We start from the raw sequence: 26,319 nt of genomic DNA, 5'->3' as shown, positions 1-26,319 counted from the left end.
CTGTTGTGACATTATTATTGCTATTTCTAGTACTGCCAATACGCGGAGCAACTACAATATATATATATGTATATACATATATACGTATATATATATATATATATATATATATATATATAGATATATATACAAACCTTCCGTCATTATGAATGAATACTTGAATATTTTTCTACATGTGTGCACACAGTATTCGATATGCATGTTTAAAGATTTTCATCGCTGCTGACGAGTTTTACTATCAAACTGCTCATTGTGGAGCAATATATACTTCTAATCGAATTATATATAGGCCCTATAACATTACACATACCACTACCACACATACACATACACACACACACACTATAATATATATATATATATATATATATATATATATATTTATATACATATACATTTATAGATAAAATGATGTATAAATATATATATAACTACATATGCATATATATATTTTTAATATGTATGTGTGATGTATACCCAAATACATGAATGCATATAAGGAGTGAATCAAGATAAATTATATAAAAGAAAATATGTGAGTGTATGAGTATGTGATGAGGAAAATTCAAATATCTCAATAACAGAACAATCATAAAAAAGAACATATTTGGGAAGAGTCGACCTGAGAGGCAAACGATTGGATTGTCGTGTTTAAGTACATCTGACCTTCTTTGGCGTTGCCGGTCCCTCAAGAAGTCGGTAAGCATCACATTTTTCGTCGGTCTTCAAAATATTAATATTTTGTTATGTTGGCTTTGACTGACCTTGCAGATGTCGTCCATTCGATCGAGGTCGACGACGTTCTCGTCGGCTCCCATGAGGATGACGGCCAAGAAGGTCATGATGCCTCCCAAGATGATCAGGTTGTTGATGTTGGGACTCGAGAGTTTCACAGCTCTGACGGAAGACAGATTATTCACGAAACCATTCCTCTAATTTCCATGATTGAGAGCCGGTGCACTTTTAAACGTTGACTTTATTCGGAAGAATCCATTTCAGTTCAATTCAATTCGAATGAAATTGTGATTTTAATATCATAAATTCATTCAAATGCAACTATACAACTGCACATATCTACGTTGACTTTATTTGGAAGAATTCATTTTAATTCAATTCGATGCGAATAAAATTGTATCTTTAATATCACGAATTCTTCCAAATTCGACTATTAAAATATATATATATGATATAGAATATATGAACAAAAACATTGGGGCTGAAAGGGAGCAAGTATATAACCTACATATCAAACAAAAATTTAGTAAAATCAATGTTTTATTGGAAATGAGACTCCAAGAAAGATAAACGAAAAGAGAGAAAGATGTTGTTGACACGTTCTTACAAGAAAGTAGTAATTTAATGCGAAGGATCATCTTATTCGTAGTGGTCTCTTTGAAAAATAAAACATTTAATGAAATTTGGTGCACAGTTCAAGGGAAGACACATTTTTGGAAAGGAAAACGAGGAGGAATGCATAATTGTAATGCTCATAGAAATCAATTACATAAATTCTTATACAGATTTGATCGCAGACAAACCGATAGAGTCAACTTTAACCCATTATGTCGTACTTCCGGTCTTTGCATGGTAATGATGGAAATACTCAAATTCACGATTATTCAGAAAGTATTACCATGTGATATAATGATCGATTAACCTGTATTCTATTAGAACAAATTGAATCAGGCGCAGAGAACTTAATGCTTGTTTCCAACATATAAAGTGGTTGAAAGCAGAAGGTACACATTTGGACAATGAGATATGTCAATGGAATTTTTTGTTCGTCTTTCCGTTCATTGTTATATTTTGATGAATTAATGCTAGAAAAAAATCTAGGTCTCATGGATTTTCATGCTACCAATATTTCTGAAAAAAAAAATGTATGAATATAAAGCAACCTGAAACATATTTTCCCCGTATACCTTTGTGTTGGAATATTGATGTCGACAGCGGTTTGTTATCTAGCTGATTCCTGTCCATGAATACAGTTGTCTGAGATTTTGAAATCATCATTTAAAATCTTTTTCTTTGCTCCACTGTCACTGACTGCATTTTCTTTCATCACCCACTTAAAAGTCATCATGGAGTCCAGTTTGACAATGTTAGAAGAAGTTAATTTTGAGCCAACACAATGAGGAATATGTTGTATCGTTACATACAAGAATTCAATGGCATTAAGATCATCTCGACAAAATGAGTAGCTTTTTGTTTGTTTTATTTCCATCTGAGAAGATGGCTGGATAGCCAATATTAAGCTGTACTATGCAGCACTGGGCCGTACTAGCTGGTCTTCCATGGGGTCCAGTTGGGTGTAAGGCCAGACCACTTCACCGGGTTAAATACCTTGCTCTTTGCGATGAATAAATGAATTGGGATCTTTTACGTGCATGAGTTGTGACTCTCTCATGCACACATGGGACCTCCATGGTGTGTCATATTCGAGGGACAGAGTGTTTTTTGGGACGGTATGATTACACACAACATTGCTCAGTGGGACCCGGGAATCGAATCGGGGTCTTTGGGATCGTGAGGCAGACGCGCTATACCGACTGTGCAGTGTAACTCACGTACCGCCCAGCTGGTTTCTAAATTTTTCTCCTCCAACAAGACTTTGCCTCGTTTTAAGGCGTTTGTGTGTGTGTGTTTGTGTGTGTGTGTGTGTGTGTGTGTGTGTACGTGTGTGCGTGTGTGTGTGTGTGTGTTTATTTTTTCTCTTACCTCTGACGCCTGAAGGCGATGTTGAAGGCGAGCACGGATGCAGCGAGAATGATTCCAAGGCAAGAGAGGCCTGCGATAGAGGCGTAGACCGAGACAGGCAGAGTCAGCATCTCGCTATCGAGGAAGATTTCGTCGTGAGGGGGCCCGTCGCCTGCACGATCGTCAGAAGGTGAGAGGAGAGATAAAAATTATTCGGAAGAAAAAGGGGATTCAGAATTGATGCACTGAAATTATGTCGGGTAAAGCAATGGATTATTGGATATGATAGTATAGAAATGCATAATGCATTGTGCCCTACTTACACTGACTTACATTATGGTATAAGAGAGTCATGGCGTCAAAGGGTGTGTATTGAAATGAATAATGGTGTGAAATAGGCACACATATAAGCAATATCTGAATAATAAAATGTTTACATATCACATACTTATGATACATATATGTAATATAAATGAATACATATATAATATGTATGAATATATAAATATTTTTTTTTCTTGTGGAGAATATATATATATATATATGTATATATATATATATATATATATACACTCAGCAAAAAAAGAAAGTAAACACTTTTTTGAGGTCATATTTTTCGTAGAAGATTTTGATGAAAATCAATGTATTATATACCATATTAAAGGTAATTTAATTGGCTATTAAGCTAATAGGTTAATTAAAAAGAAAACTTTATACATGAGTGAGCACATTCGTTTTTGTCCTCCAAGGCACAAAATTAAAAATTGCAAAAATTGACATGTTAAATTTCATTTGCAAATGCCCTTCACGATATCATTGACAACAAAACACCAGTTTAACACAATGAGAGACATGAATGAAATAGCAAAAATAAGTTTTCGTTCTCTTTATCTCTTTATAACCTCTAAAAAAAGCAAAGTGGGAAACTAAAGGGGGGAATAAGAATTTTTTGTCAAGTTAAACTTCACATGACATAGAGAATAATAAGCATAAAGATGATTAAATGAGCAGAATTTCTTCATTCATTTCTGTTAATCTAGTGATTTAAGAATTCATGAGACAAATTCAAGAGACAAATATTATTTACAATTTCCTAATTTGAAAAAAGTTCAAATTTCTATCAATCTATGTTAATTATTACTTCTCTTATTTCATTTGAATTTAGATTTGACAAAAGATTCTTTATTTTCCTCCATTATTTTTAGCCTTCATTGATCATTTTGGCTTTAAAGATATCATAGAGATCAATGGTTTATTTTTACAACTTGATTCATGTTTCGTTTTGTGTGAAATTTGTTGTTTGTTCTCGTTGTTCTATGGGAAAGCACATACGCATGAATGACAACTTGCTCAGTTTTGCAATTTTTACTTTTGTGCCCTGGAGGAGAAAAACAAAGGTGTTCACTCATGCGTAAAATTTCCTCTTTTTTTTGTTGACCTACCAGGTTGATAGCCAATAAAATTACCTTTGATATGGTATATAATTCATTAGCGTTCAGCCAAATATTTTATGAGAAAACTAAAACTTGAAAAAGCGTTTACTTTCTTATTTTTTTGCTGAGTGTATATATATATTTCTCTGCAAATATTATGCCAATTTCTAATAAAATAAAAGATTTGCGGTGGCACTCGGAAATTAACCCTTTATATGCCAATGAGTCAAAATGTGCACGAATATTTCACACACAAACCTATAGACAGAGAATAAATATGGCATGCCGAGGGTTGATTATCAATACTGATCTCTAGCCCTTTGTTTGTAATGACAGCATTCAATGCACATGATTTCACCATATCTCCAGTCAAAATTTTTACATTCCAACAAAATAATCAAATAACTGAGGACAGCCAAAAAAATATCCGGGAATCTCAATTGTTTGTTATGCAAATGAAGACAAACTCATCGGTAGACCATTAAATACGTCAAATTCATACCGTAGCCCGGTTTTTCCATCATTCGCTTATCAGAAAAAAAAAGACTAAAAATGTTCAACGGTATGAATAATTTTGAAGACAACTGTATGTATAACTGTAAACTAACGACATTTTTTTTCTATCGTGTGCAGAAACAAGGAGAACAGGTTTATTCGTAAATAAAATGAAAAAACCAACATTTAGGTCCGGAATGTATGCATGCAGTTGATCACGTGACCACTTGCCTTGATTCGAAATGACTCTCTTTATGTTGATATTGACACAATGTTTTTAAAGTTTGGTTTCAATCGGTAGTTTCCTCCTCAAACCACGGCACCAAAAAGTCACTAAGAATTTTAATGGAAACAGATTTTTGGAAGTGGCTTTAACATGGATGACAAAAGGACAATTCACTAAAAGGATGGATGTTTATGCGAGGTTTGGGGATTTTCAGCCTGGATGAATATTTGTGTTTTGCACAAGCAAGGAAAAAAAAGTGTCAGAGTTTTAATAAGGAGCACAAGGGAGTTTGCACAAAATATTTTAATATGTATCGTCCTCTTTGAAGATTTCATGAAACCCCTTCGCTTAATTTGACAGAGAAAAACAATCTGAATCAAAAATGATAATGTTCCTGCTGAATACGCTCTTCTTGATTTACTTTTTGCAAATCTCATTATTGACAAGCGTCAGATCATGCAATCTCGATACCGTTCTATTATAATATGGAGAGGGTCGTCTAGTTGACTCATTACAGGAAAGAGATCAGAAATGACACTGTTAAAAAAAAGTTGCTGTTACCGATCCAGGTGAGATTGTAGGGACCACTCCAGTCAAAGCGTCTGTCGCCCTGGTAGTAGTAGCCGATTATCCGAGGAACTCCATCTTCAAATAACAACAATACGCCACGCAAATTACGAAAGGAAAACAAAACAAAAACAAAAACAAACAAACCCAACCTATTCCAACCTATACGGAATACGTTTACAGCGTTTTTTAACACTTTTTTTTCGCGTTTCCATATAGGTTTGTGTAGTCAAATATCTAGGTAAATAGACTCAACTTTTATGAATAGCATTTTGATAAATGTGATTGTTTATACATCTTTTCCTATCTCTTCTCTCTCTGTGCAAATACATGCCCACATATTATATGTGTAAGACTTGTAACTATATATATATATATATATATCATGTCAAATATGATGTCAAAGCTACGCACCGATTTTTCCTTTCTTTCTCATATCTCACAATATGCAAAATTAATTCAGGAGAAGCCAAAAATCTTTTGCAGCGGTGATTTCTCTCTCTCGAAAAAAAAAATATATGTATAATATACACGGAATACGTTTACAGCGTTTTTTAACATTATGTGTATTACGTTTACAGCGTTTTTTAACATTATGTGTATATATATATGTATATATATATATATATATATATACGTGTATATATATATATATATATATATATATACATATATATACATATTGTAGTTGCTCCGCGTATTGGCAGTACTAGAAATAGCAATGATAATGTCACAACAGAGGAATGCATTAAACGTCAACCTTGATTTTAATTGAAAATCAGCATTTTCGGGGGTCCTCCCCCTTCGTCAGGGATGACAGTGCGAATGAATTTTCACAGTAGGGCATTAACACCTCACTGTTAATATCACTGTGAAAATTCATTCCCACTGTCATCCCTCATGAAGGGGGAGGACCCCCGAAAATTCTGATTTTTAATTAAAATCAAGGTTGGCATTTAATGCATTCCTCTGTTGTGACATTATTATTCATATATATTCTTCTCTCGTTTTTGTTCTTTCATTGGTTTTTTGCTCTATCTCTGTCCAAATATGCGTAAGTATGGCAATATCATTGTGTGTGAGAAAGTGATGAAAGAGTAGAAATCAGCAAATGTCAAGAAGTAGAGATGACTTCATTACCATGATTACGTGCACATCCTAAACAAACAGTTTCAAAGAAAGAACCAACAGATAATATTTCCATTTATTTTCGCTACAGAGTACCACTTCGAGAAGAAACAGCGGTTTGGGATATTTGTTCTATTACACACGTACACACAACAACAACAACAACAACAACAACATCAACAACAACAACAACAACGGCAACAAAATCATATCACAATCTGGTGGTTTCTGTGCGAAGTCTATGTGGATTTCAAAATTTCGAAGGAAACGGGTTGACTTACCCCAAATCTGTTCAACTACAAAGCGACCCAACCGATCGCCATTTGAAAACGCCAGCGGACCCTGAAATATCATTGACATGAACAACATCACAAACATTGTAGTTAAAAAGAAAATCTTCGAGCTGCCTTGAGCCCGTAAAGAAATGAGTTATTCTTCTTTCTGTGGTGTTATGTAGAAACGGAAAACGTAACCGGTCTTGGTGCCCTGAGGAAATTTGACATATCATTTCCTTTTTTCTCTCCTTAATATCCCGAATCCTTAAAGAAAGAGTAATACAAAAAATGTTTTCACACACCATGAACGCCACTCTGATTCTAATCTTGGTCATAAAAGGAGGCTGCCTTTTTGTTGCTCATTTACGTTTTGCAACGCAGACGATCCATTTAGACCGATGGATGCTTTATTTCCAATGGTCTTCAATGAAGCCGATATAAACATATTTTAGTACTGTTCGCGTGCTATCTCTTAAACGGTACCCATGAATGTCGTCACCAGTGGTCACGTAGTCGCACATTTTTCTCCAGTTGCATTTGTTTCCAATATCATAGCAATGTTAGGTCTATTCACTTGAAGCTATCTCATTTATGAGGTAAATTCATATATATATATATATATATATATATATATATATATTATATACATATAGTTACGGTAGATACATTAGCAACTTACCGACATCCCATAGGCATCTAGTTCGTCCAGTTTCTCCATAAACACTTCCCTCATCTCCGAGTCTTCATAGTTGAAATTATCGATCGTTTTATTGACTGAAAGAAATCAACACGGTGGTCAAAAATGTCAGAGTCCGTTTCGAAATGAGTTGATCATTATGTTGTTGCATATTCATGAGTCAGTGGAAAAGAATAGATATGTCACGCGCTGACAACGAATCTACACAACCACATCCCTACGCCCAGTGTTACAAACAATCTTGTCAATCGGAACAGAGAATTTTTTTATCAAAATCGATCGTAAAATAAATTTAAAACAATATAATAAATATGCAAATGAGATGAGGTCATGATGTGATCGCCTCCTCCAAAGTAGTCTCCTGTTGACATGCGCAAAAGTTTCACTAAATTTCTTTGATTTTGCAATGAAATCAACAGCATTTCGCATCAAGCTACTATACTGTTGTCATATCTTCGAATTATGTCTTTACGGGAATAGAAGATTAAATGGTATTATAATCGACAATATTGTGTTCTATATATATACATATATATAATATTTGCGATCATATATATGTTTCTTATGTATTACCGACCCCGACCCTCCCCCCCCCAAAAAAAAAAAAAGATTACTCATGAGGTACTTATATATCACTCTTTGATCTTAGTGTCATGAGTTGTTGTGCAACCAATTCTGTATGATAAATTTTCAGTCAATTTATCGCCAGTTAACTTGATCACAGTTTCACCATAAACTCTTTGTTGGATGTTCATTGAGCTATATACATGATGTGTTAAGCAACGGGAAAAATGTGCATAATCCTTGGATTCGATTTTAACTATCTTTGTGAATTGAAGCCAAAAGGTTTATGAAAGAGGAGTAATCATACAATTAATGCCGGTTAGTATACAGATGGAATAAACTTACAAGAAGTAGGTTTTGTGACACCAGGGACCCGTTTCATGAAGTCACCATATAATGGTCTTTAAATAAATTTCAGAACGGCCAAAGTCGCTCATGTAGCTATGGAGAGAGATGTAGAATCCATTTCATGAAGTCTCTAATAAGTGTGTCTGAGTATATGAGCGACAAGTCTCATATAAGACGTTCATAATATGTTTCACGCGTAATGATTATTGCGCGTTCTTTCTTGATCTTATAAATCTGTGTCGATTTATACCGACATTTCCGGTGTGTTGCAAATCAAGGACACAGGCCTGGATAGCATTAAAGAACTGAGGACAGCCACGCTAGAAAAACAGGATTGGAGGGGCAACTTCGTTTATGGAACCCGAGATGGCATAGGCTGAAGCTAATACATGCCCTCGAATTAGTGGTAGTATAGTTGCAAATGTTTCGGTGACCATGTAGATTTTTTTTTTCCATCTCTTATTAAAATGACAATACATTTGAAATTTCATTGTCACATCACATGCAGTCGATTGTGCATATTCAACTTACGTTGCGCTAATGGTTCAATGGATGCGTTGAGCGCCGCCGCCACAGCCCACACTGCATCGTAGACGAACGTGTGCGCAGAGAAGTACGCCGATCCGGCGCGCTCGCTGTAGAGCGCTTCGTACTGCTGCGCATTCTGTCGGGAGGGAACAAAATTTGTACAATAGCATCGTATTTTGCAGATATTGATAAAAATCTGCCCTTGTATGCCTGTGATTACACGAGCGTTAATTACGAGGTACTATAGTACGAGGACACAGATTGTGTGTATTTATGTCTGTAAGTGTCTCTTCAGAGATAAACTGGCCTTATTACACGGTCTTTATCTGTTTTTCTTTTTCAGATTCTCTATGTGTGTAATAAATTACTGTTGATACCAAGGTAGGAGAATTTGAATAATACAGTATACACAGGAAAGCAAGTACTGGCCAGTACTTGTCACGATTATTGCGTATGCAGTAAAGACAAAATCATTGTATATCTAAGGACATGAAAAATGAGATCTCGGTAATCAAAATGACCCCCAAGCGAACTCGATTATACAAAGCTCCTTTGGCAGAAAGATTTTCATTTTGATTTATGATAATGATTATAAAATACATGTATTCAGCCTCCCGACCCTGAGGAAAAGATAGGGTGATGAAACTGATATTTATAGTATGCATCGCATGAAACCAATATGCACACTAATGAAATCAGGTTTAAGTTACTCGGAAGGGAATGTGCATTTTTGTTCCTCGATGTATCCTACTTCGTTTGGATTTGGTTCGGGATGGTACAGTTTCGATTGAGATGGGATTCAAGGTTTCCAACATTTTTTTATGGTGATTTTTTTTTGATACAATGAGAAACTTCGTAAAAAATATAAAAGAGCATATAATTCTATGAGGAATTCAAAATTTATTTGATGAAAATTGGTTTTAGAATGGCTGAGATATCCAAAACAAAGCAACACTAATAACAGGTGGGCCTACCTTTTATAGAATCGCTTTGTTTTAGTTTGTTTTTGGATATCTCAGCCATTTCAAAACCGATTTTCAGCAAATAAACTTTGAATTCCTCTTAGAATTGTATGCTTTTTAATATTTCATAAAGTGGTTTCTATAAGTGTCTCACAAAAAACTAAAAACTGAATTCTCACCTCAACCAATACCATACTATCTCTTTAAATGCAATGTATTTTGAATGACGCGTGTCATTTTGTAACAAAGAGAGGCACCTTCATTCGGGAATAACCTATTCGCGATCATCTAGCTGTGTCACTGGTAAATGTGGTTGTGGAGAATTTGATTGCAAAACGACTTAACTCCATTCTTGTTAAATTGAGATATTTGAGACTATAGAGCTGCTAAAAACAAGGAAAATGATGAGAAAATATGGGATAATTTTTAATCATAACTTCGAGAATATTCCTGCTTATTCTAGAAGTGAGGCATCACTGGAAAAGTTCTATTTTACGCTGTCTGGTGATGGACTTACTTTGGAATGTTCAAGAACGGCGCTTTTGCCTATTTTGTGGTCAAACTTTTCACATACTGAGCACAATATGCTTTGATCATTGCTGAATCAAATTCAACTTGCATTTAACTGGCATTTGTGTTCAAAGTACATGTCATCCTACTTGACACAGTTAGTAAAAAAACGAAGAAAAAAGTGGCATGCAACCCCCCCCCCCAAAAAAAAGAATATATATATATATATATATATATATATATATATAGATAACTATGGGTTGATCTACTTTCTAGCAATGTGTCCATGTTTACATACGCTGTTGCATAAAGCAGATAAATAGCTTGCATACTGCAAAACATAAGTCAGAGAATACGGTATATACAGACCAACTTGCAAAAAAAAAAAGTATGGAAGATGTCTTGGAGTTAAAAAGAAACCACATAGATACACTCATTCATCATGCACGTACTTCTGATAGAAATACTGTAAAACGGAAGTCAGAGAAAATAGTATCAATATGTCTGTGCGCTGCAAAAAAAAAAGTAATAATAAAATAAATCCCAGAAGTTAGACACACATGAATCTGGAAAATTTCCTTTAGATTTTTTGTTTCCAAGAAAAGGCAATTGACCTCTGCCTATTAGAATGGCGCATAGTTTCAAATTGCATTCACTACAAATAGACACACGTGAATCTGAAGAATATCCTTAAGGGTTTTTTTTTTTCTAAGAAAAGGCAACTAACCTCTGCCTATCAAAGTGATGCATGAACTCGAGTGCACGCATCACTATATCGTTAATTTTGCGCATCACAGAGAGCTGTTCGTTCGTTAATGCTGTCAAACCCTCACGCGACCCGGGAGCTGCGCGAAGGGTGAAGTAATCTAACGTTGATTGATAGATCACGAAGAACAATAATCACCTGTATCGGTCACCATACCGACAACGTGCTTTAATTTCTCTCGACATGTATTCCAATGACCATTCTAGCGTGATGGCCAGCCAATATTTCTACGCGATCGCTCCCCTCGCTCCCCTGAATGGACAAAACGAATCTGCAGTTGACCCCGCCGACGAAAACAACCACACCTTTAATATTCGCTCATTACCGGTCTGTCCGGCAAAGGAGCACGCACAGAACGTTACCATAGCAACCACTCATTACATTCCAGAGAATGTAATCAATGATGAGGACGGAGACATCAAAATATCCTTCATATCTATATTTCATAATAAAATGGTCCTGGCGACACGCTTTTGTCCCGACTTTCTGGAATCGAAAGCAAACAACATTGTTAACTTGGCATCTATGCGTCTATCTGAATATAATTGTACTTGCATCAATAATGACATATCAACCAACTGGTATTCCTTTCTCCCTATTCCTCCCACTCTGTCTGTCTGTCTGTCTGTCTGTTTCTCTGTTTTTCTGTTTCTGTTTCCTTGCTGTCTATCCCTCTTTTCTTAGATTTTTTTTTCTAAGAAATAGTATATAGAGCGAGAGACAAAGAGAGAGAGAGAGAGAGCCAGAGAGTGGGATGAAGGGGGAGAAAGGATACCAATGAGTTTCTAAAGTCTGATGAAAAATAGTGCAGTTGTACAGCTGAATGGATGTTGATGGAGAAGTTTTTTCGTCTTACAATAGTTTTACGTACCCTGTATATTCTCTGCTACCAAAAAAGTGATGTCTATATGCTTTTGACGAAAATGAAAATAAATTGAACTGAATTGAATTGAAGTAAACAATCTTGAGTGCTTTTAAATCCAGAAAGGATATATCGTCAGAACAAAATTATTAATGAAGGCAAGAATAGACATAATCATGAAAGCTACGACGGCCATAAAGATGAGGGAGTTATTACAGAGCTTTGATTCAGGGCTGAGTCGGACTAGCTATCTCTGAAATTCTTAGAGTACCTGATCAACGCACCATCTTTTGTTTTTCATCTTTCAGTTGCCCCACGCAAAACAATTCGATGTTTTAAGGTTGTTGACAACACTGCAACTCGAGGATCTTTTCTATAGCTGTTTTTGAATGCGTATTGGTTCTAGTGTACAATTAGCTTCATTTTGTGTAGTTTCTGTTTTCTTAATGCCTATATTGAAAAGGACTTATCAGAGAAGAAAGGGGAAAAGTGACCAATTAAAATTGTAAGCCCGCCATTTCATGCTGAGGCGCTATATATATTAATATTCTTGACAATCCGCCCCCTGCCCTCCCTCTTCATTCGTTTCTTGGCTTAAAAAGAAGTGCAATCATGTGAACATTAAGTTTTGATAGTATAAAACGAAAAAAGATAACAACACACGCCTACACACACACATACACACGCACACACGCAAACAAACACACACACACACACTCAGAAACACTGGCAGCGAAAAACACTAAACACATAAGCGAAGGGAAAGCGTATGGTCTGCACACATCAACGAAGGCAAGAATAAACATAATTATGTAATTATTATGCGTGCTATGGCGACCGTAGCCCAGATGGGGGTAATTCGAACTCCAGGATGTTAATTCTTCTTTTGAAATTTTTTTACAAAAATTATTAGACTATTATGATAAACATATTCCTTTAACTACTAAAATAAAGGGAAGGAAAAAAGCTCGACAGCCCTGGATTACTCAAGGTATTATACATTCCATTCTTACTCGAAACAGTCTTTATAAAATATCTCTGAGAAAACCCACTCCTGAAAATATTAAAAGGCATATAGTATATAGAAACAAACTAACTACTCTAATTCGAGTTTCACGTAAATCATATATTTCCGATAAACTCGAATTTAATAAGGACGATAAAAGTGCTCTTTGGCGGACTGTCAATGAAATACTCAAAAAGAAACCTACGGAAAGTCCTGATAGTATTTAGATACTCATAATGATAATGTTATTACTAATCCTGATGATATTGCAAATATTTTTAATGATTTTTTTGTTAATGTTGGTCTTTCAGTGGCAGCATCTATTCCAATAAATGATACCAAAAATTATAAAGAGTATTTACCTGAAAGTAATCAAAATTCTTTGTTTTTTACTCCAATTAATGAATCTGAAATTATTGATACTGTTCGCTCTCTGAAATGCAGTAAATCCTGTGGGCCTGATAATTCAACGGTGAATTTGTTGAAAAAAATAATTTACCCCCTAGCAGCCCCTCTTACCCATATATTTAATTTATCTCTACTTAAACACTTAAACACTGTACCGATGTGTTGGCTCAGTGAGTAGAGCGGCTGCCCTCACAATCGGGAGGTCGTGGGTTCAAACCCCGGCCGCGTCATACCAAAAGACGTTAAAAGATGGGAGTTGCTGCTACCTTGTTTGCCGTTCAACAGTTGGAAAAGTTAGAGCAACGTCGATCTGGCGCTGCTCAGTGGCTGCCGGGCCCACGATCAATTGGGCAAAATGAATTTCCAGTCTTGGATAATAAAATTTGGAGTTTATATCCAAAAAGAATTATTATTATTATCGTTATTATTATTATTATTATAATTATTAACGGCAAGTGTCCAGATTCTTTTAAAATCGCAAAAGTTATTCCTATCTATAAAAGAGAAAATCCATTAATGGTGAAAAATTATAGACCCATCTCATTGTTACCTGTATTATCAAAAATGTTAGAAAAAATAGTTTATAAGCGTCTTTACTCGTTTATGATTGAAAATGACATATTAAATGCAAATCAGTTTGGTTTTAGGAAAGGATTTTCTACCGATTATGCTATAATCAAATCTGTCGACAATATAATTGATGCGCTTACTAAAAAGGAACACATAATAATTATGAGTTTTTATGGATCTTAATAAGGCATTTGACACTATTGATCATGACATTTTATCTGAAAAATTACATAATTATGGCGTGAGAGGGATTACTTTGTCATGGTTCAGAAGTTATCTAAGTCATCGCAAACAATATGTTGCATTTAAATCCAGTCACTCACTATATTCTAACGTGCCATGTGGTGTCCCTCAGGGATCTATACTCGGGCCCATACTTTTTTTGGTTTACATTAATGACATTATCAATTCCTCCCCTTGTTTGAACTTCATCTTATTTGCAGACGACACTAACGTTTTTTACTCCCACAAGGACATTGCAACACTGGTTGATACACTTAATATGGAATTAAGTAACATCTCGAAATGGTTTAAATATAACAAGCTTTCATTGAATATTGATAAGACATGTTTTATACACTTTCACACTCTACAATCTCAACCCACCCTTCCCAAAAGTATTTGTATTGATGATATTAACATTGCTGAGGAACACTCAACCAAGTTTCTAGGAGTGACCCTAGATAACAATCTAACTTGGAATACTCATGTTCAGAATATTACTACAGCAATATCTAAAGCAACTGGTGTTTTAAGGAGAATAAAATATTTAATTAATGATCAAACTTTAATAATGTTATATAATATTTTATTTTTACCACATGTATTGCAATATTGCATGGGGCAACTGTAGCAAAACTAAATTGAACACAATTTTTGTTCTTCAGAAAAATGCTCTTCGTATGTGCACACACTCAAACTTCTTGGCTCACACTGATCCCATATTTTATCGCCTAAAAACTCTAAAGGCCCATGATGTATATTTATACCTAACTGCTATATTCATGTATAAACACACTCAAAATTTATTACCATTTTTTCATAATGCCTTAGTAACCAATGACCATATTCACTCATACCCAACCCGTCGTTCCCATGATTTTCATTTAAGTAATCCAAAGCTTTTACTCGCTCAAAAGTCGATCAGACATCACGGTCCGGATACATTGAACACTCTTCCTGAGGAGTTGAAACAGTGTGCCTCCTTGTTTTCATTCAAAGCAAACTTAAAGAAGCACATTTTATTACAGTATACTTTCAATACGAATTAAAAACTAATAATTTATATGATTAATGTTGGTCTCCCAATAGCAATATCGTATATTGTTCCCTCTTCCAACAAACCAATTCTGTTATTCTATATTCCAGCGTATCTGCCCTTGTGCACTTTTTAGCACTTGCACGCACATTCACCACCATCACACATCAGAGTTTATTTTCCCCTGCTATCTTCACAGCAGAATTTGTATTGTATTGTATCGTATTGTTACGAATCTAGCATACGTCCCTACCTTTCCTCGGGCCGGCCATCTTTTCAAGCTATGCTTACAATGGCGGCCCTCTGCACAATCGCTCCATAATTGTAATTGTTGTAATCCCCGCTGCATAGATTTGCATACTGTATATTATATCATTACTTTCCTTTCATGTCTTTGTTTATGCAAGTCAAACGACTCTGTTTTGAATTTGATTTGTATATTTCCCACATGCTCATGATTATGTGTCTTATATGTATATTGAATTGTTGATTGATTTATTGATTTGCAGAAAATAAAGTATCTATTAAACGTAATTACACAGCACACGAGCTATAGACACCAAGCAGAACATGTATAGAACAGGCCAACCAGCTAGAAACCATATAAACAGGCCCATGAGCTTGACACTAGGCAAACTAGGCCCACGGGCTCGACATTAGGCAAAAAATGTCCACGAGTTCGACACTACCTACATTAAGCCCCGTGCTGTGGTGTGGAGCTAGTGGGCCTTGTTTGCTTGGTATCTAGCCCTAGGCCTTATTTGCCTATAGTGTCCAGGTGGTGGACCCTGCAGCTCGTGTTCATATTTTATTTGATGTCGAGTTCGTGGGCCTTTTTCACCTCGTGTCTAACTCGTGAGTTGTTTGACTAATGAGATGTATAGTGGGCTGTATATGACTCACGAGTAGTATCACTCGTGGGCTGTATAACACGTGGGTGTGAAGGTAATGTCATGAACCAGGACGCTATAATGCTACGTCTTTTTTTCATTCTAAGATGTGCACTGACTATACCTTTCCACTAATGGTGGGGCCTTCGTAGTCGCTGATGAAGACCCAGTTAGTGATGATGGTCCCACGACTCGAGTCGATCAACTGTTGGGCATCGCAAGAGATGGAGGTATCTTCTCTCAGCAGGAACTCTGGGTCTTGGTAGCCGACACCACGCAGAATCCATGCGTAGCGCTCGCCATACATACCCAGTTTGTAGGCCTGGAAAAAAAAAAGAAAGATGTCCTTCATGTTTATCCAGCATGTCAAAATAGGCCCACTGTATTTTACATGATACATATTTTTTGTGTCTCCCGACTTTTTGTTGTAGTCGTCGTTGCTAGGGTTGAATGTATTATTCTGTGTCCCTTCTTCTTCTTTTGGCTTCTTGTTTTTGTTTTTGTTTTTGAATGTGTGCAGATTTACTTTCATGATCGAATTCACTTTTTTTTTCGTTGATACGTCAGTACCTCCCTTAACTCTGCTATTGTATGTCCAACTTAGGTACTTTAATCATTCTGCATGTCTTTTATTCAACAGTTCAGTTCAGTTCAATGACATTTATCGAGCTGAACTGGACTCAGCGGAAGTAATGGAAACTAATTTTAACTTGTCGATTTTCTTCTTTGCGGATGTGAGCCTCAAAGCTAAATGTTCACCCACGCACACACATACACACCAAGGGTAATAAACGGATCGCACACACTACCTCTTGACTATAAAACCCAAGCTGGCCGAAAGCTGGAAAAAAATATGTGGTCAGAGAAAGAGCATGGTTCCAGTTGTACTGATACTTTTTTCGCTATACACGTTATCTCTACTTGATGTAACCCCATGATGCTGCCAAATAATGACTGTAAAGTACAGCTACAGACGGCATTTCTCCCACTTTGGTCCATGTACATTGTATACCAGTGATTTGTGTGTGTGTGTGTGTGTGTGTGTGTGTGTGTGTGTGTGTGTGTGTGTGTGCATGCTAGCGCGTTTAGCAAGTATTTGGAACAAAAGTGGTGTGGGTAATTACACAGTTTGATCAAGAAGTTTATTTACTATCATTGCATTATTTTCAAATATTTCAGGATTATTGCAGCAACTGCTTTAGATTAACCTTTATAATTATGGGGTTGTTTTTTTATTCCTTAAATAAAGATAATGGTTATTTAGTTGCAGTTGGTTTCGAAAAAGGTCTTCAACGCTGTAGATCACGAGTGATGGAAGTGATGGAATTTTGGGGTTTCGGAGTTGCATTTTGTTCTTGGGTGAAAACACTGCACGCGGATACATGCCGTTTGTTATGAAAGGGGTGACTCGACAGGACATTAAAGGAAACCAGAACTCACAGAGCAGTGAGGATTGAGTGAAAGCCGCAGAATTAGTAGAACACATCAGTGAAAGTTTTAGGAAAATCGGACAATCGATGCAAAAGTTATGAAATTTTAAAGTTTTTATGTCGGAACCGCTGGATAAGAAGACTACTAGAGGTTATGACGTCAAGTCCTTAATGAAACAAGTTGTGTTATATGTTACAAGATAATAATGTTATCATTTGGCGTTTGTATCACCTATGTAATTGTTTGGAAATGAAAATAAAAAATGAATGAATGAATGAATGAATGAATGAATGAATGTGTAGACCACAATAGAAGGAAAATATAAAGGGAATTCCACAAAAATTAACTTTTCTAGCACAATGAAAGAGCACTTTAGTAACCGCTTTCAGAAAGCAGGGGGAATAATTGCTACCCTTAACATAATATATTATGTCAGTATCAAGTTGATGGAATGTGTAATTTTCTTTAAAAATACATTTTTATGGAATTCCTTTATATTTTCTTTATATTGTTGTCCACATATAATATGACACCATAACCTCTGGTAGTCTCCTCATCCAGCGGTTCCAACACCCAAACTTTAAAAATTCGTAACTTTTGCATGATTGTCTGATTTTCCTCAAACTTTCACTGATATGTCCTACTAATGTTGTTGCTTTCATTCAATCCACATTGCTCTTTGGGTTTTGGTTTCCTTTACAGCATCAATTATGAGAACAGCAGGGAAATCCCTTGTCACCATGTTTACTTCTAATAGCTATAGAAATTTTTATACATGAGGTGAGAGAGGATAATATTACAATTGCCAAGCGTTTTGGACCGAACAGAACTAAGAGATATATTAAGCATATATTGAATTCAATTCATTTCAGACTTTATTTTCTTTTTTTTTTCAACAGAATATACAAAGTAAGGTAAAAAAATGGACAAGCATTCTAGTGAATGATACACAGGGAGCAAAGAAGAACAATATGTTCGTGTCTATGATCAGTACAAGAGGAAGCATAGTATACAGTCATATCTGTATATTCTGTGAAAAAAGAATGGAGGTATACCCACTCAATAGACTATGCTTGTATTTTGTGGGTACCTCAAATGGAAAAAAAAAAGAGAAGGTGAAGAGATTACAACTATATACAAAGGGTGCGGGAAAATGAGGAAAGAGGGAACAACAAAGAAAGAAAAAGAAAGAAAGAAAGAAAGAAAGAAAGAGGAGTGGGAAAAGAGGAAACAGAAAATAAGGAGAAAGAGATGAGACAGTTCATGATGTAAGAGAAAAAAAAAACCCTAGATCAATACATATATCAATGGTCAAAGCCCACAGAAACGATTGAACACTTTTTCTTAAAGATGTGAATTCTATCAGTTGGCTACATTGTATCTGTGTTGACTAAATGAATTTGAAAAAGGCAGTGGTCTCGGAATCAACAAAGGAAAGGTAAGGTGGGGGCGCTGTGGCATAGTGGATAAGACTTCCGACTCCCGAACGGAGGACCGTGAGTTCGAATCCCGCCCAGTGCTTACATCCTTGGAAAAGATGTTTTTACCCACAATGTCCCTCTCGACCCAGGTGTATAAATGGGTACCTGGCGACGCTAGGGTAATAATAATAGCAGGGCCCTCTGGTAGAGCAGTGGCAACACTGAAGAGGCTACCCTGGGTAAATAAGACCTTATTATTATCATTATTATTATGTTTTGCATGGTCGGGCAAAGAAAATAAAATCTCAGGGGTGCACTTTGTATTGGATATGGTAACATCAAGGCAAAGATGAATTATAAATTGATGCTAAAAACTTAAACAGTTTCTTGGGTGATTAAGGAAAAAAGAATGTTTTACTCTAGAAATTAATTTGTTGAAAACATATTCAGAATCAACCTTAAATCATATCCCGTCTGAGACAATTGATCCGAAATAGGTAACGTCAAGGGTAGAAAAAATACACTTGAGTTTTTATGGAATAGGAAGGACCGAATCAAAAGGAAAATAATTTTTCAAAATTATAAGAATGGGGGAACGAGAGAGTCTAGTTATACATGATTTGTTAATTTGACTGCGATGTTTGTTATATGGCAGCAAAGATATCGGGTGGATAAGATTCTTTTTATCATTTATATCGCTGTGGATCAGAAGAGGAATAGTACTTCCCTTTTACTGTGTGGTGTTTAAGTTTCTGAAGTAAAGTTGAAAACTCCACAATATTATCTGGAAATTTTACAAGCATGGTAAGTTATAAAAGAGTGTAGTGACATGGAAATGGAATATACAATAAGCCCAATAATGCTGAACAACTGGATTACACATTTAGATGATGAAATGACTTTGAAGTCTAGGATGTCAGGTAGAGAATTGTTGTAGGATAAATGTTCCTAATAAAGGGAAGACGTTGGGAGAAGTTCTTGCTTTTGTTTGTGTTTTTTTTAATATGTTTCAATCGACATCTGATAGCATTTGGATGTATTACGTATTGATAAATTCAATAAGTTAGTTGATTCCTGTGAACCAATTGACACAAAAATGTCTGATTCACAGTTTGTGGTAAACAAACAAACAAATTGAAGAAAAAGTTCACTTACTTGGCGTGATTGTATTATGTCGACTGGATGAAAAAATAAAAAATGAGAATATTGGTGGGGGAAAAATTACATGGATATATCTACATTCTGCTGCACACGATGGAATTTCTTCTTTCAGCCTCATACGGTAAAGCCTGGCGGGGATGTGCCCTATCAAACGTCGAACTTGCTCTAATTTCCAACGCCTTTGCGGTAAAGAAGGCACAAAAAAATTAAGAAGGATGCAGAAGCTCCTTATTTGCCACATCTCACAATGCGAAACGGAGAGACATCACGATTCAAATTGTAATTGAATTCTAAATCCGTGACGAGATACAGACTCGCCTTATCATGCCACTCGGTCAGTTACATATTCAGCTCATCGGTCTTCTGCCATGGATTTAAACGTGATTCGAATGCTTTCAAGGGTTTTACTACAATCAACTTCAAGTTGTTTTTATAATCAAATATTTAACCTGTTTTGCATGGCCGTCTTGAAAATGGGATTATTCGATGGTACAGCGAACTTTGGCAACTACACACCTATCGCACTTACGTCATGTACATGTATACAGTTTCTTTCTCTTTTACTAGTTATTGCCTTGATGTGATATCTCTCCATGCATCTACACTCATAGACTTTCAAAGAGTGGGGAGGGGGGAGCACAACGACAAACACACAAACATACAAACATAACCAGCAGTATTTTCTTAAGTTATATAATTATGTGTGATACGCATGATCTTGTACCACTATGAGTATACCTCTCTTAAAACATGTAAAAGAGAAATCCACTCCAGAATTTTGTAGATTTCATGTTAAAGCAAGAAGAAACAATTCCCCTCTGAACAGTGCAAAAATGAACAAAATATTATAAGAAATAAGTCATGACGTTCTGAAATTTCGCGTATTTCCCCAAAACACTTGACCAGTTGTTATGATAATATTCAAATCGGAAAGTTGACAATGTCATGACATCAAAATTTCTTTTAACCTCATTTTATATACAGAAGTGACAAAAAATCTCATATTTTAGCTTTAGAACATGCCTCGAAACCACTCAAAATGAATAGGAAGCAATGTTAACTATCATATCTTTGGTATGGGATTATGCTTTTGCCTGTGTTAGCTAACATATCATTTTTTTTTCTGAATTTCATATTTAACATATACATGAAAAAATTGTGAAGACATGACATCATCAGCTCGCCCATTTGAATATTCATAAGGGCTGGTAAAGTAATGTTTACAGAAAAGAAAAGTGTGAAATTCAAAAAATGTCCTTCTTTCCTTATTTCTCATCCGACCTTTTTTTTTTCAATTTTTACAAAGTTCTGTAGAGGATTTTTTTTCTCTTTCTTTTGAATTTTATTAATTTTATGCGTGAATCTCCTCTGCATACGACCTTCTGCCAATTAGATGCATGTGTCAGCCTACCTACCTCACAGAAAACTTTTCTTGCTTGTGGTTCCCAAAAGAGACCGATGATAATTCTTGCGTCCTTCTCCTATAAAAAAGAAGAAAACATCAACACCACTCTATTACTGATGTAAGAAGCTTGCTGGCAAAATATAAATAGATGTCGCGTTATGAAGAGTCGTATATAGGAGATGTGTCTTCTGAATTTAGACTACAGCTTGATTCGCACGGACAACGTAAAATCAAACATACTGAATCTTGTCTATAGGCCCTATCATTCCTTATTTCTTTTGGTATCAAATATCATCGAGTCATTGGCCGTTTTCCTCATTTACATCTTAAAGGCATAATTAAACCATTTGCAGATGAAACAAAAAGCCAGCATTAGTGCTTCAACTAGTTCTAATGTGAGTTGCGGATAGAAACAACTGTTGAATGTAAAAATTTGAACAAGTATAACCGATGTTAAGTATTGTTAAATAAACAAAATGTGAACAATAGTTATAACAAAAATGTTTCCAGACTGAACCGTCTACAGTTATGGTTTAATGAGAAAAAATAGTGATATATCTTCTTACATTTTACGCATTATTGCAAAAATCTTATATGATAGGATGTTTTGTGATACAACCGACCTACACATATGCATTAAAAGTGATATCTTAAACAATCGTAAAATCACTGCTCCCAAAGGTAAACAGGACCTTTAAAGTAAGAATATTTAGTTGAATTACACATTTGTATTTCCTAGATGTATCTTCAGTGAGGGAATGTGTAAATGAGTGAAGTGAAATAGAATACAGTGTTAGTGTGAGTGAGTCATTTGGAATTATGCATGCTTATCAAATAAACATAATCACAGTATTCACGGTGATAGTATTACTATGACGTTAGTATTTAGCCTTGTCCGCTCAGGCACACCCCTGGAAGAATACCATTTAAACTGGAGATTAGAAAAGTAATTGGAAAAGATTGGGATTCTATAGATGTACAGCTCAGGATTTCGAACTTTGCATTTGTTTGTTATTGCTGACTGGCGTTGATACAAAAAAAAAAGTGCATGATTTTCTACAATCCGCACTTTACCGTCTTGGATAAGTAGCAGATTGAAAGGTAAATCCAAAGACCCTATCATCCATAGATGTAGCAGCTCACTATTTCATCTTCGTGTTTGCTTCAGTATACTGTTGCAGTCGTGATAATACAATTACAGTTCATCAGCCATTCGTATTGCTGCCCGTGTTTCGGTAGTCTAATGAAACGTTTGTTTACTAAGCCTTCGAAACCTTTGCACTAATAGCTGCATATAGAGAGATATACGAGGAGCCAATATGACGACTTTCAATTATTATTTTAACCCAATTCAACAGAAGAAAACGATAGCCCCCAAAGGAAAAACATTAACGTCATGAAATTCTATAGATATGCAACGCATTACGAAACTATTTTCTCTTCAGCAAAGCCACTAACCACACCCATTAAAGAACCACCATTACAACTGACAGTGACTGATAGTATACACATGAATTTTAGACTTGATCTCAGAGGCACCAAACTTAATCAACGGCCAACTTCAAGTGCGTTCATTAGCAGACTGTTGAATTAACCCGTTGACGACTAGTCTCGAGTATACTCGGTCAGGTGTCTATGGGAAATGTGTGCTATAGTAAAATCATCCCGTCTTCAATGGGTTTTTATAGGCATCTCCCTGATCTAGGGAATCATATAGGGTCTATAGCGCATGCGTTCTTCTTGACGTGAATTCGACATCTACTGTGCACAACATACACAAACAATCATACACACACACACACACACACACACTCACACACACACACATGCACACACACGCACATGCACACACACACACACACACACACACACACACACACATACACAAACACACACACACATTGGATACATGACATGATTTATTATTGTGAGCACCAATCAGTCTGACCTGTAACGACGCCACCAAAAACGCGCAAAGACAATCATGCCCGATTAACCGTTGTATGGAGATTCGTCTCGTGGAAAGCCAATGAGAGGGTCTCTCGCCCGTGCCTCTCGCGATTTGTCACTGTTAATTCTATCCCATTTAGAATGCATTCTATTCCCCTGCTGCCAATTTTTCAATCCCATTTTCGATTCATTTTTGGAAATTTGCTTACCTTTATGATCATAAGGCCTTGATTATTGAAGGGCACACGTTAGACCAGCCTATTTACCTTAATGTATCTCATTGCATACGATGGATCTTCGTCGAAGAGTTCATTCGCTACAATGCTGATATTATTGGCCAGCAGCAGAGATCGTAGGTCTTCCATTGTCTGTCATAAGAAGAGGAAACCGATGAAAAAACAACAACAAACAAACGTGCATATATAACACATGATAGATCATAAGCACATATATATATATATATATATACATATATATACATATATATATACATATATATATGTATATATATATATATATATATATATATATATACATACATACACACACACACACGCACACACACACATATATATATATATAATATTCATCTATTCGTCAATCTGAGTATACAGGTTATGTATTGTGTATATACATACAAAATAAGTATTCATAATACATTAATATTTGCATGAATAGACACACACATACGTTTTCTTGCATAGATAAGTTTATGCAATGGAATGAGAATATTTTACGCGATTTACCGAAGTTTGATATGAAAATAGATTTCTGGTCAAAGTGGCAAACAAAAGAGCGTGGAATTTTAGGATATATTTATTTTCATTCATGGATTCGGAGTTTAAGGGCTTTTAAAGAATTGCAAAAGGGGGTTGTATTTCCAATGTTTGTAGAGAAAGAAATAAAAGGGAGGAACGAGGCTAACCGCTGTGAAAAGGACGTTGCTGAATCTGATAATGGCCACGCGATCCCAGCCATACATCTGGATGAGCTGCACCCGCGGTACGTTCTGCTGGGCGGCGGACTGCGGCGTGCGGTAGAAGTATGGGCACTCCTCTCGATCGCTGAGGGCGGGGGATGACGCGCCATAAGAAATCTACGTGATTCAAAGAAAGAAAGTGTCTAAGGAGACCTCCGGTGATTTCCAGACTTTTACATTTTAATAAGTATAAGTATTGGTTATACATTGTACTGGGTGCAGAGTTTCAGAATTTATAGTTATTGAGAATAGGAACAAGAATGTCTTCAAAACTTATAACAAATTGCAAAAGGAACAAGGATGATGACATGGCAGCCTCACCGTAATAATGAGTTGGGGCTTATGGAAGCAGAACAAAGGAAGAAGGCAGGCATAGATTATACACAGGTGAACTTAAAGCGAGAGGTATTGTAACTGAATTACACTGCTACATTTCTGGAATATGCGAGGCTCCTATGTCATCAACACTGTTCAGTGTAATTTGCTTAAGATTTTCAGAGTATTGATTTCTCTGCTCAAGGATCACAATAAATTCCACGAATCTATACATGGAGCTGTCGATTTATGTACTACATGATGTTAAAATTTGAAAATCATCTGGAATGCTCCTTTAATGGTTTTTATGAATCGACACACACATACACACTGACATCTGGGGGTGTACATGCGGTGGGGTAAATTACGATCATCATTGTGGTTGTAGATCATTCGTAATAATGGCGGCAATGCTGCGTCATTAGCTACCATTGACGATGAAAGTTGAAGGTGTATATGCGTCACTATCAAAGTACTCTTTCTAGAGCCAATATAGTAGTCTATATGATAGGTGGTGAATCATACCAGGGCCGGCGCTACGTTTTTTTTTTTTTTTTTTTTAAGTGAGGGGCCCAGTTTATGGGAAGAGGAAAGTCGGTTCATTTTGAGAATGGAGGGTAAAATACATTTTGTATGACAAGTTTCTGGTGCCACTTCCGGGTTAATCTGCTGACAAACAAAACAAAAAAGTGGGTTTAACCGCACTTATCTGGTTCCAGCTGACAAGCATACAACATTCAAGCATGGAAGGAAGCAAGTACCACAAGTGATAAATAAACATAAATGCGTATATACATACATTTTCCATATTCTGTTAACTTCGTCTTAAATCTCCCTTTGTGACGAATGACTGCTCATAAATTCTATGAATTTATTGTTAAATACCTCTATTGCTCTAGTCATTTCTTTTTTTATTGTGACAGAGGGGGGGGGGGAGGTCGAGGGATTTAACGCTTCACATAATGGAGAACATATTGACGTGTTATCTTAATCTGCCTACATTACGGGTGCTGACATTAACATGGCTAGAGAATTCTGATATTGGTCCGAACGAACAGACTTGCATGGCTATTTGCAGGTCACCCCATAGTTACATGTTGCCATGTGTAACAGTAATGAGTGTGGATATACTCCGTTGATATACCGTTATTGAATAACGCTTCTGGTTGAGTGGGGATATTTCATTTGACCACACCACTAATAGCTGACGTGTTTGTATATGGAAGAACAGAGCTAGCGGATATTACGGAATACCCTTGGCGATTATGTCTGGACAAAAATCGGCATAACTTAATCAGCCGACATGGCGTGCTTCAGTTTTCAACGTATCGGAGAGTCTGAGAGTAAAATGTTGTTTTGCTGCACGTACTATATTCACCTAACTTAGTACCAAAGTCCATACTGAAAGCTTTCTTCCCACGGGGTTCAAGTAAAAAGGGGGTCTTGAAAAAAAAAGACAATAACAAA

General features: G+C 36.0%; 1 protein-coding gene across 1 annotated transcript in view; it reads right to left on the bottom strand.

The window, feature by feature from the left end:
• The window catches only part of LOC139717464 (gamma-aminobutyric acid type B receptor subunit 2-like), a 67,680-nt gene that overhangs the window by 14,130 nt on the left and 27,231 nt on the right, over nt 1-26,319 (bottom strand). The window contains exons 3-11 of the mRNA XM_071628971.1: nt 24,484-24,654; nt 23,825-23,926; nt 21,619-21,684; nt 16,315-16,512; nt 8,962-9,094; nt 7,501-7,595; nt 6,828-6,888; nt 2,719-2,869; nt 765-897 (exon numbers count right to left, since the gene is read on the bottom strand). Of these exons, the coding sequence (XP_071485072.1) occupies nt 765-897; nt 2,719-2,869; nt 6,828-6,888; nt 7,501-7,595; nt 8,962-9,094; nt 16,315-16,512; nt 21,619-21,684; nt 23,825-23,926; nt 24,484-24,654 (1,110 nt within the window). The remainder of the gene's footprint in view (nt 1-764; nt 898-2,718; nt 2,870-6,827; nt 6,889-7,500; nt 7,596-8,961; nt 9,095-16,314; nt 16,513-21,618; nt 21,685-23,824; nt 23,927-24,483; nt 24,655-26,319) is intronic.

Source organism: Diadema antillarum, unplaced genomic scaffold, assembly GCF_040938485.1.
Source record: "Diadema antillarum isolate AM-2024a unplaced genomic scaffold, OU_Dant_1.0 scf00000075, whole genome shotgun sequence".
NCBI classification, from domain to species: Eukaryota; Metazoa; Echinodermata; class Echinoidea; order Diadematoida; family Diadematidae; genus Diadema; species Diadema antillarum.
Note: the sequence above shows the minus strand (reverse complement) of the source record. Positions and strands in the feature narration are given on the sequence as shown.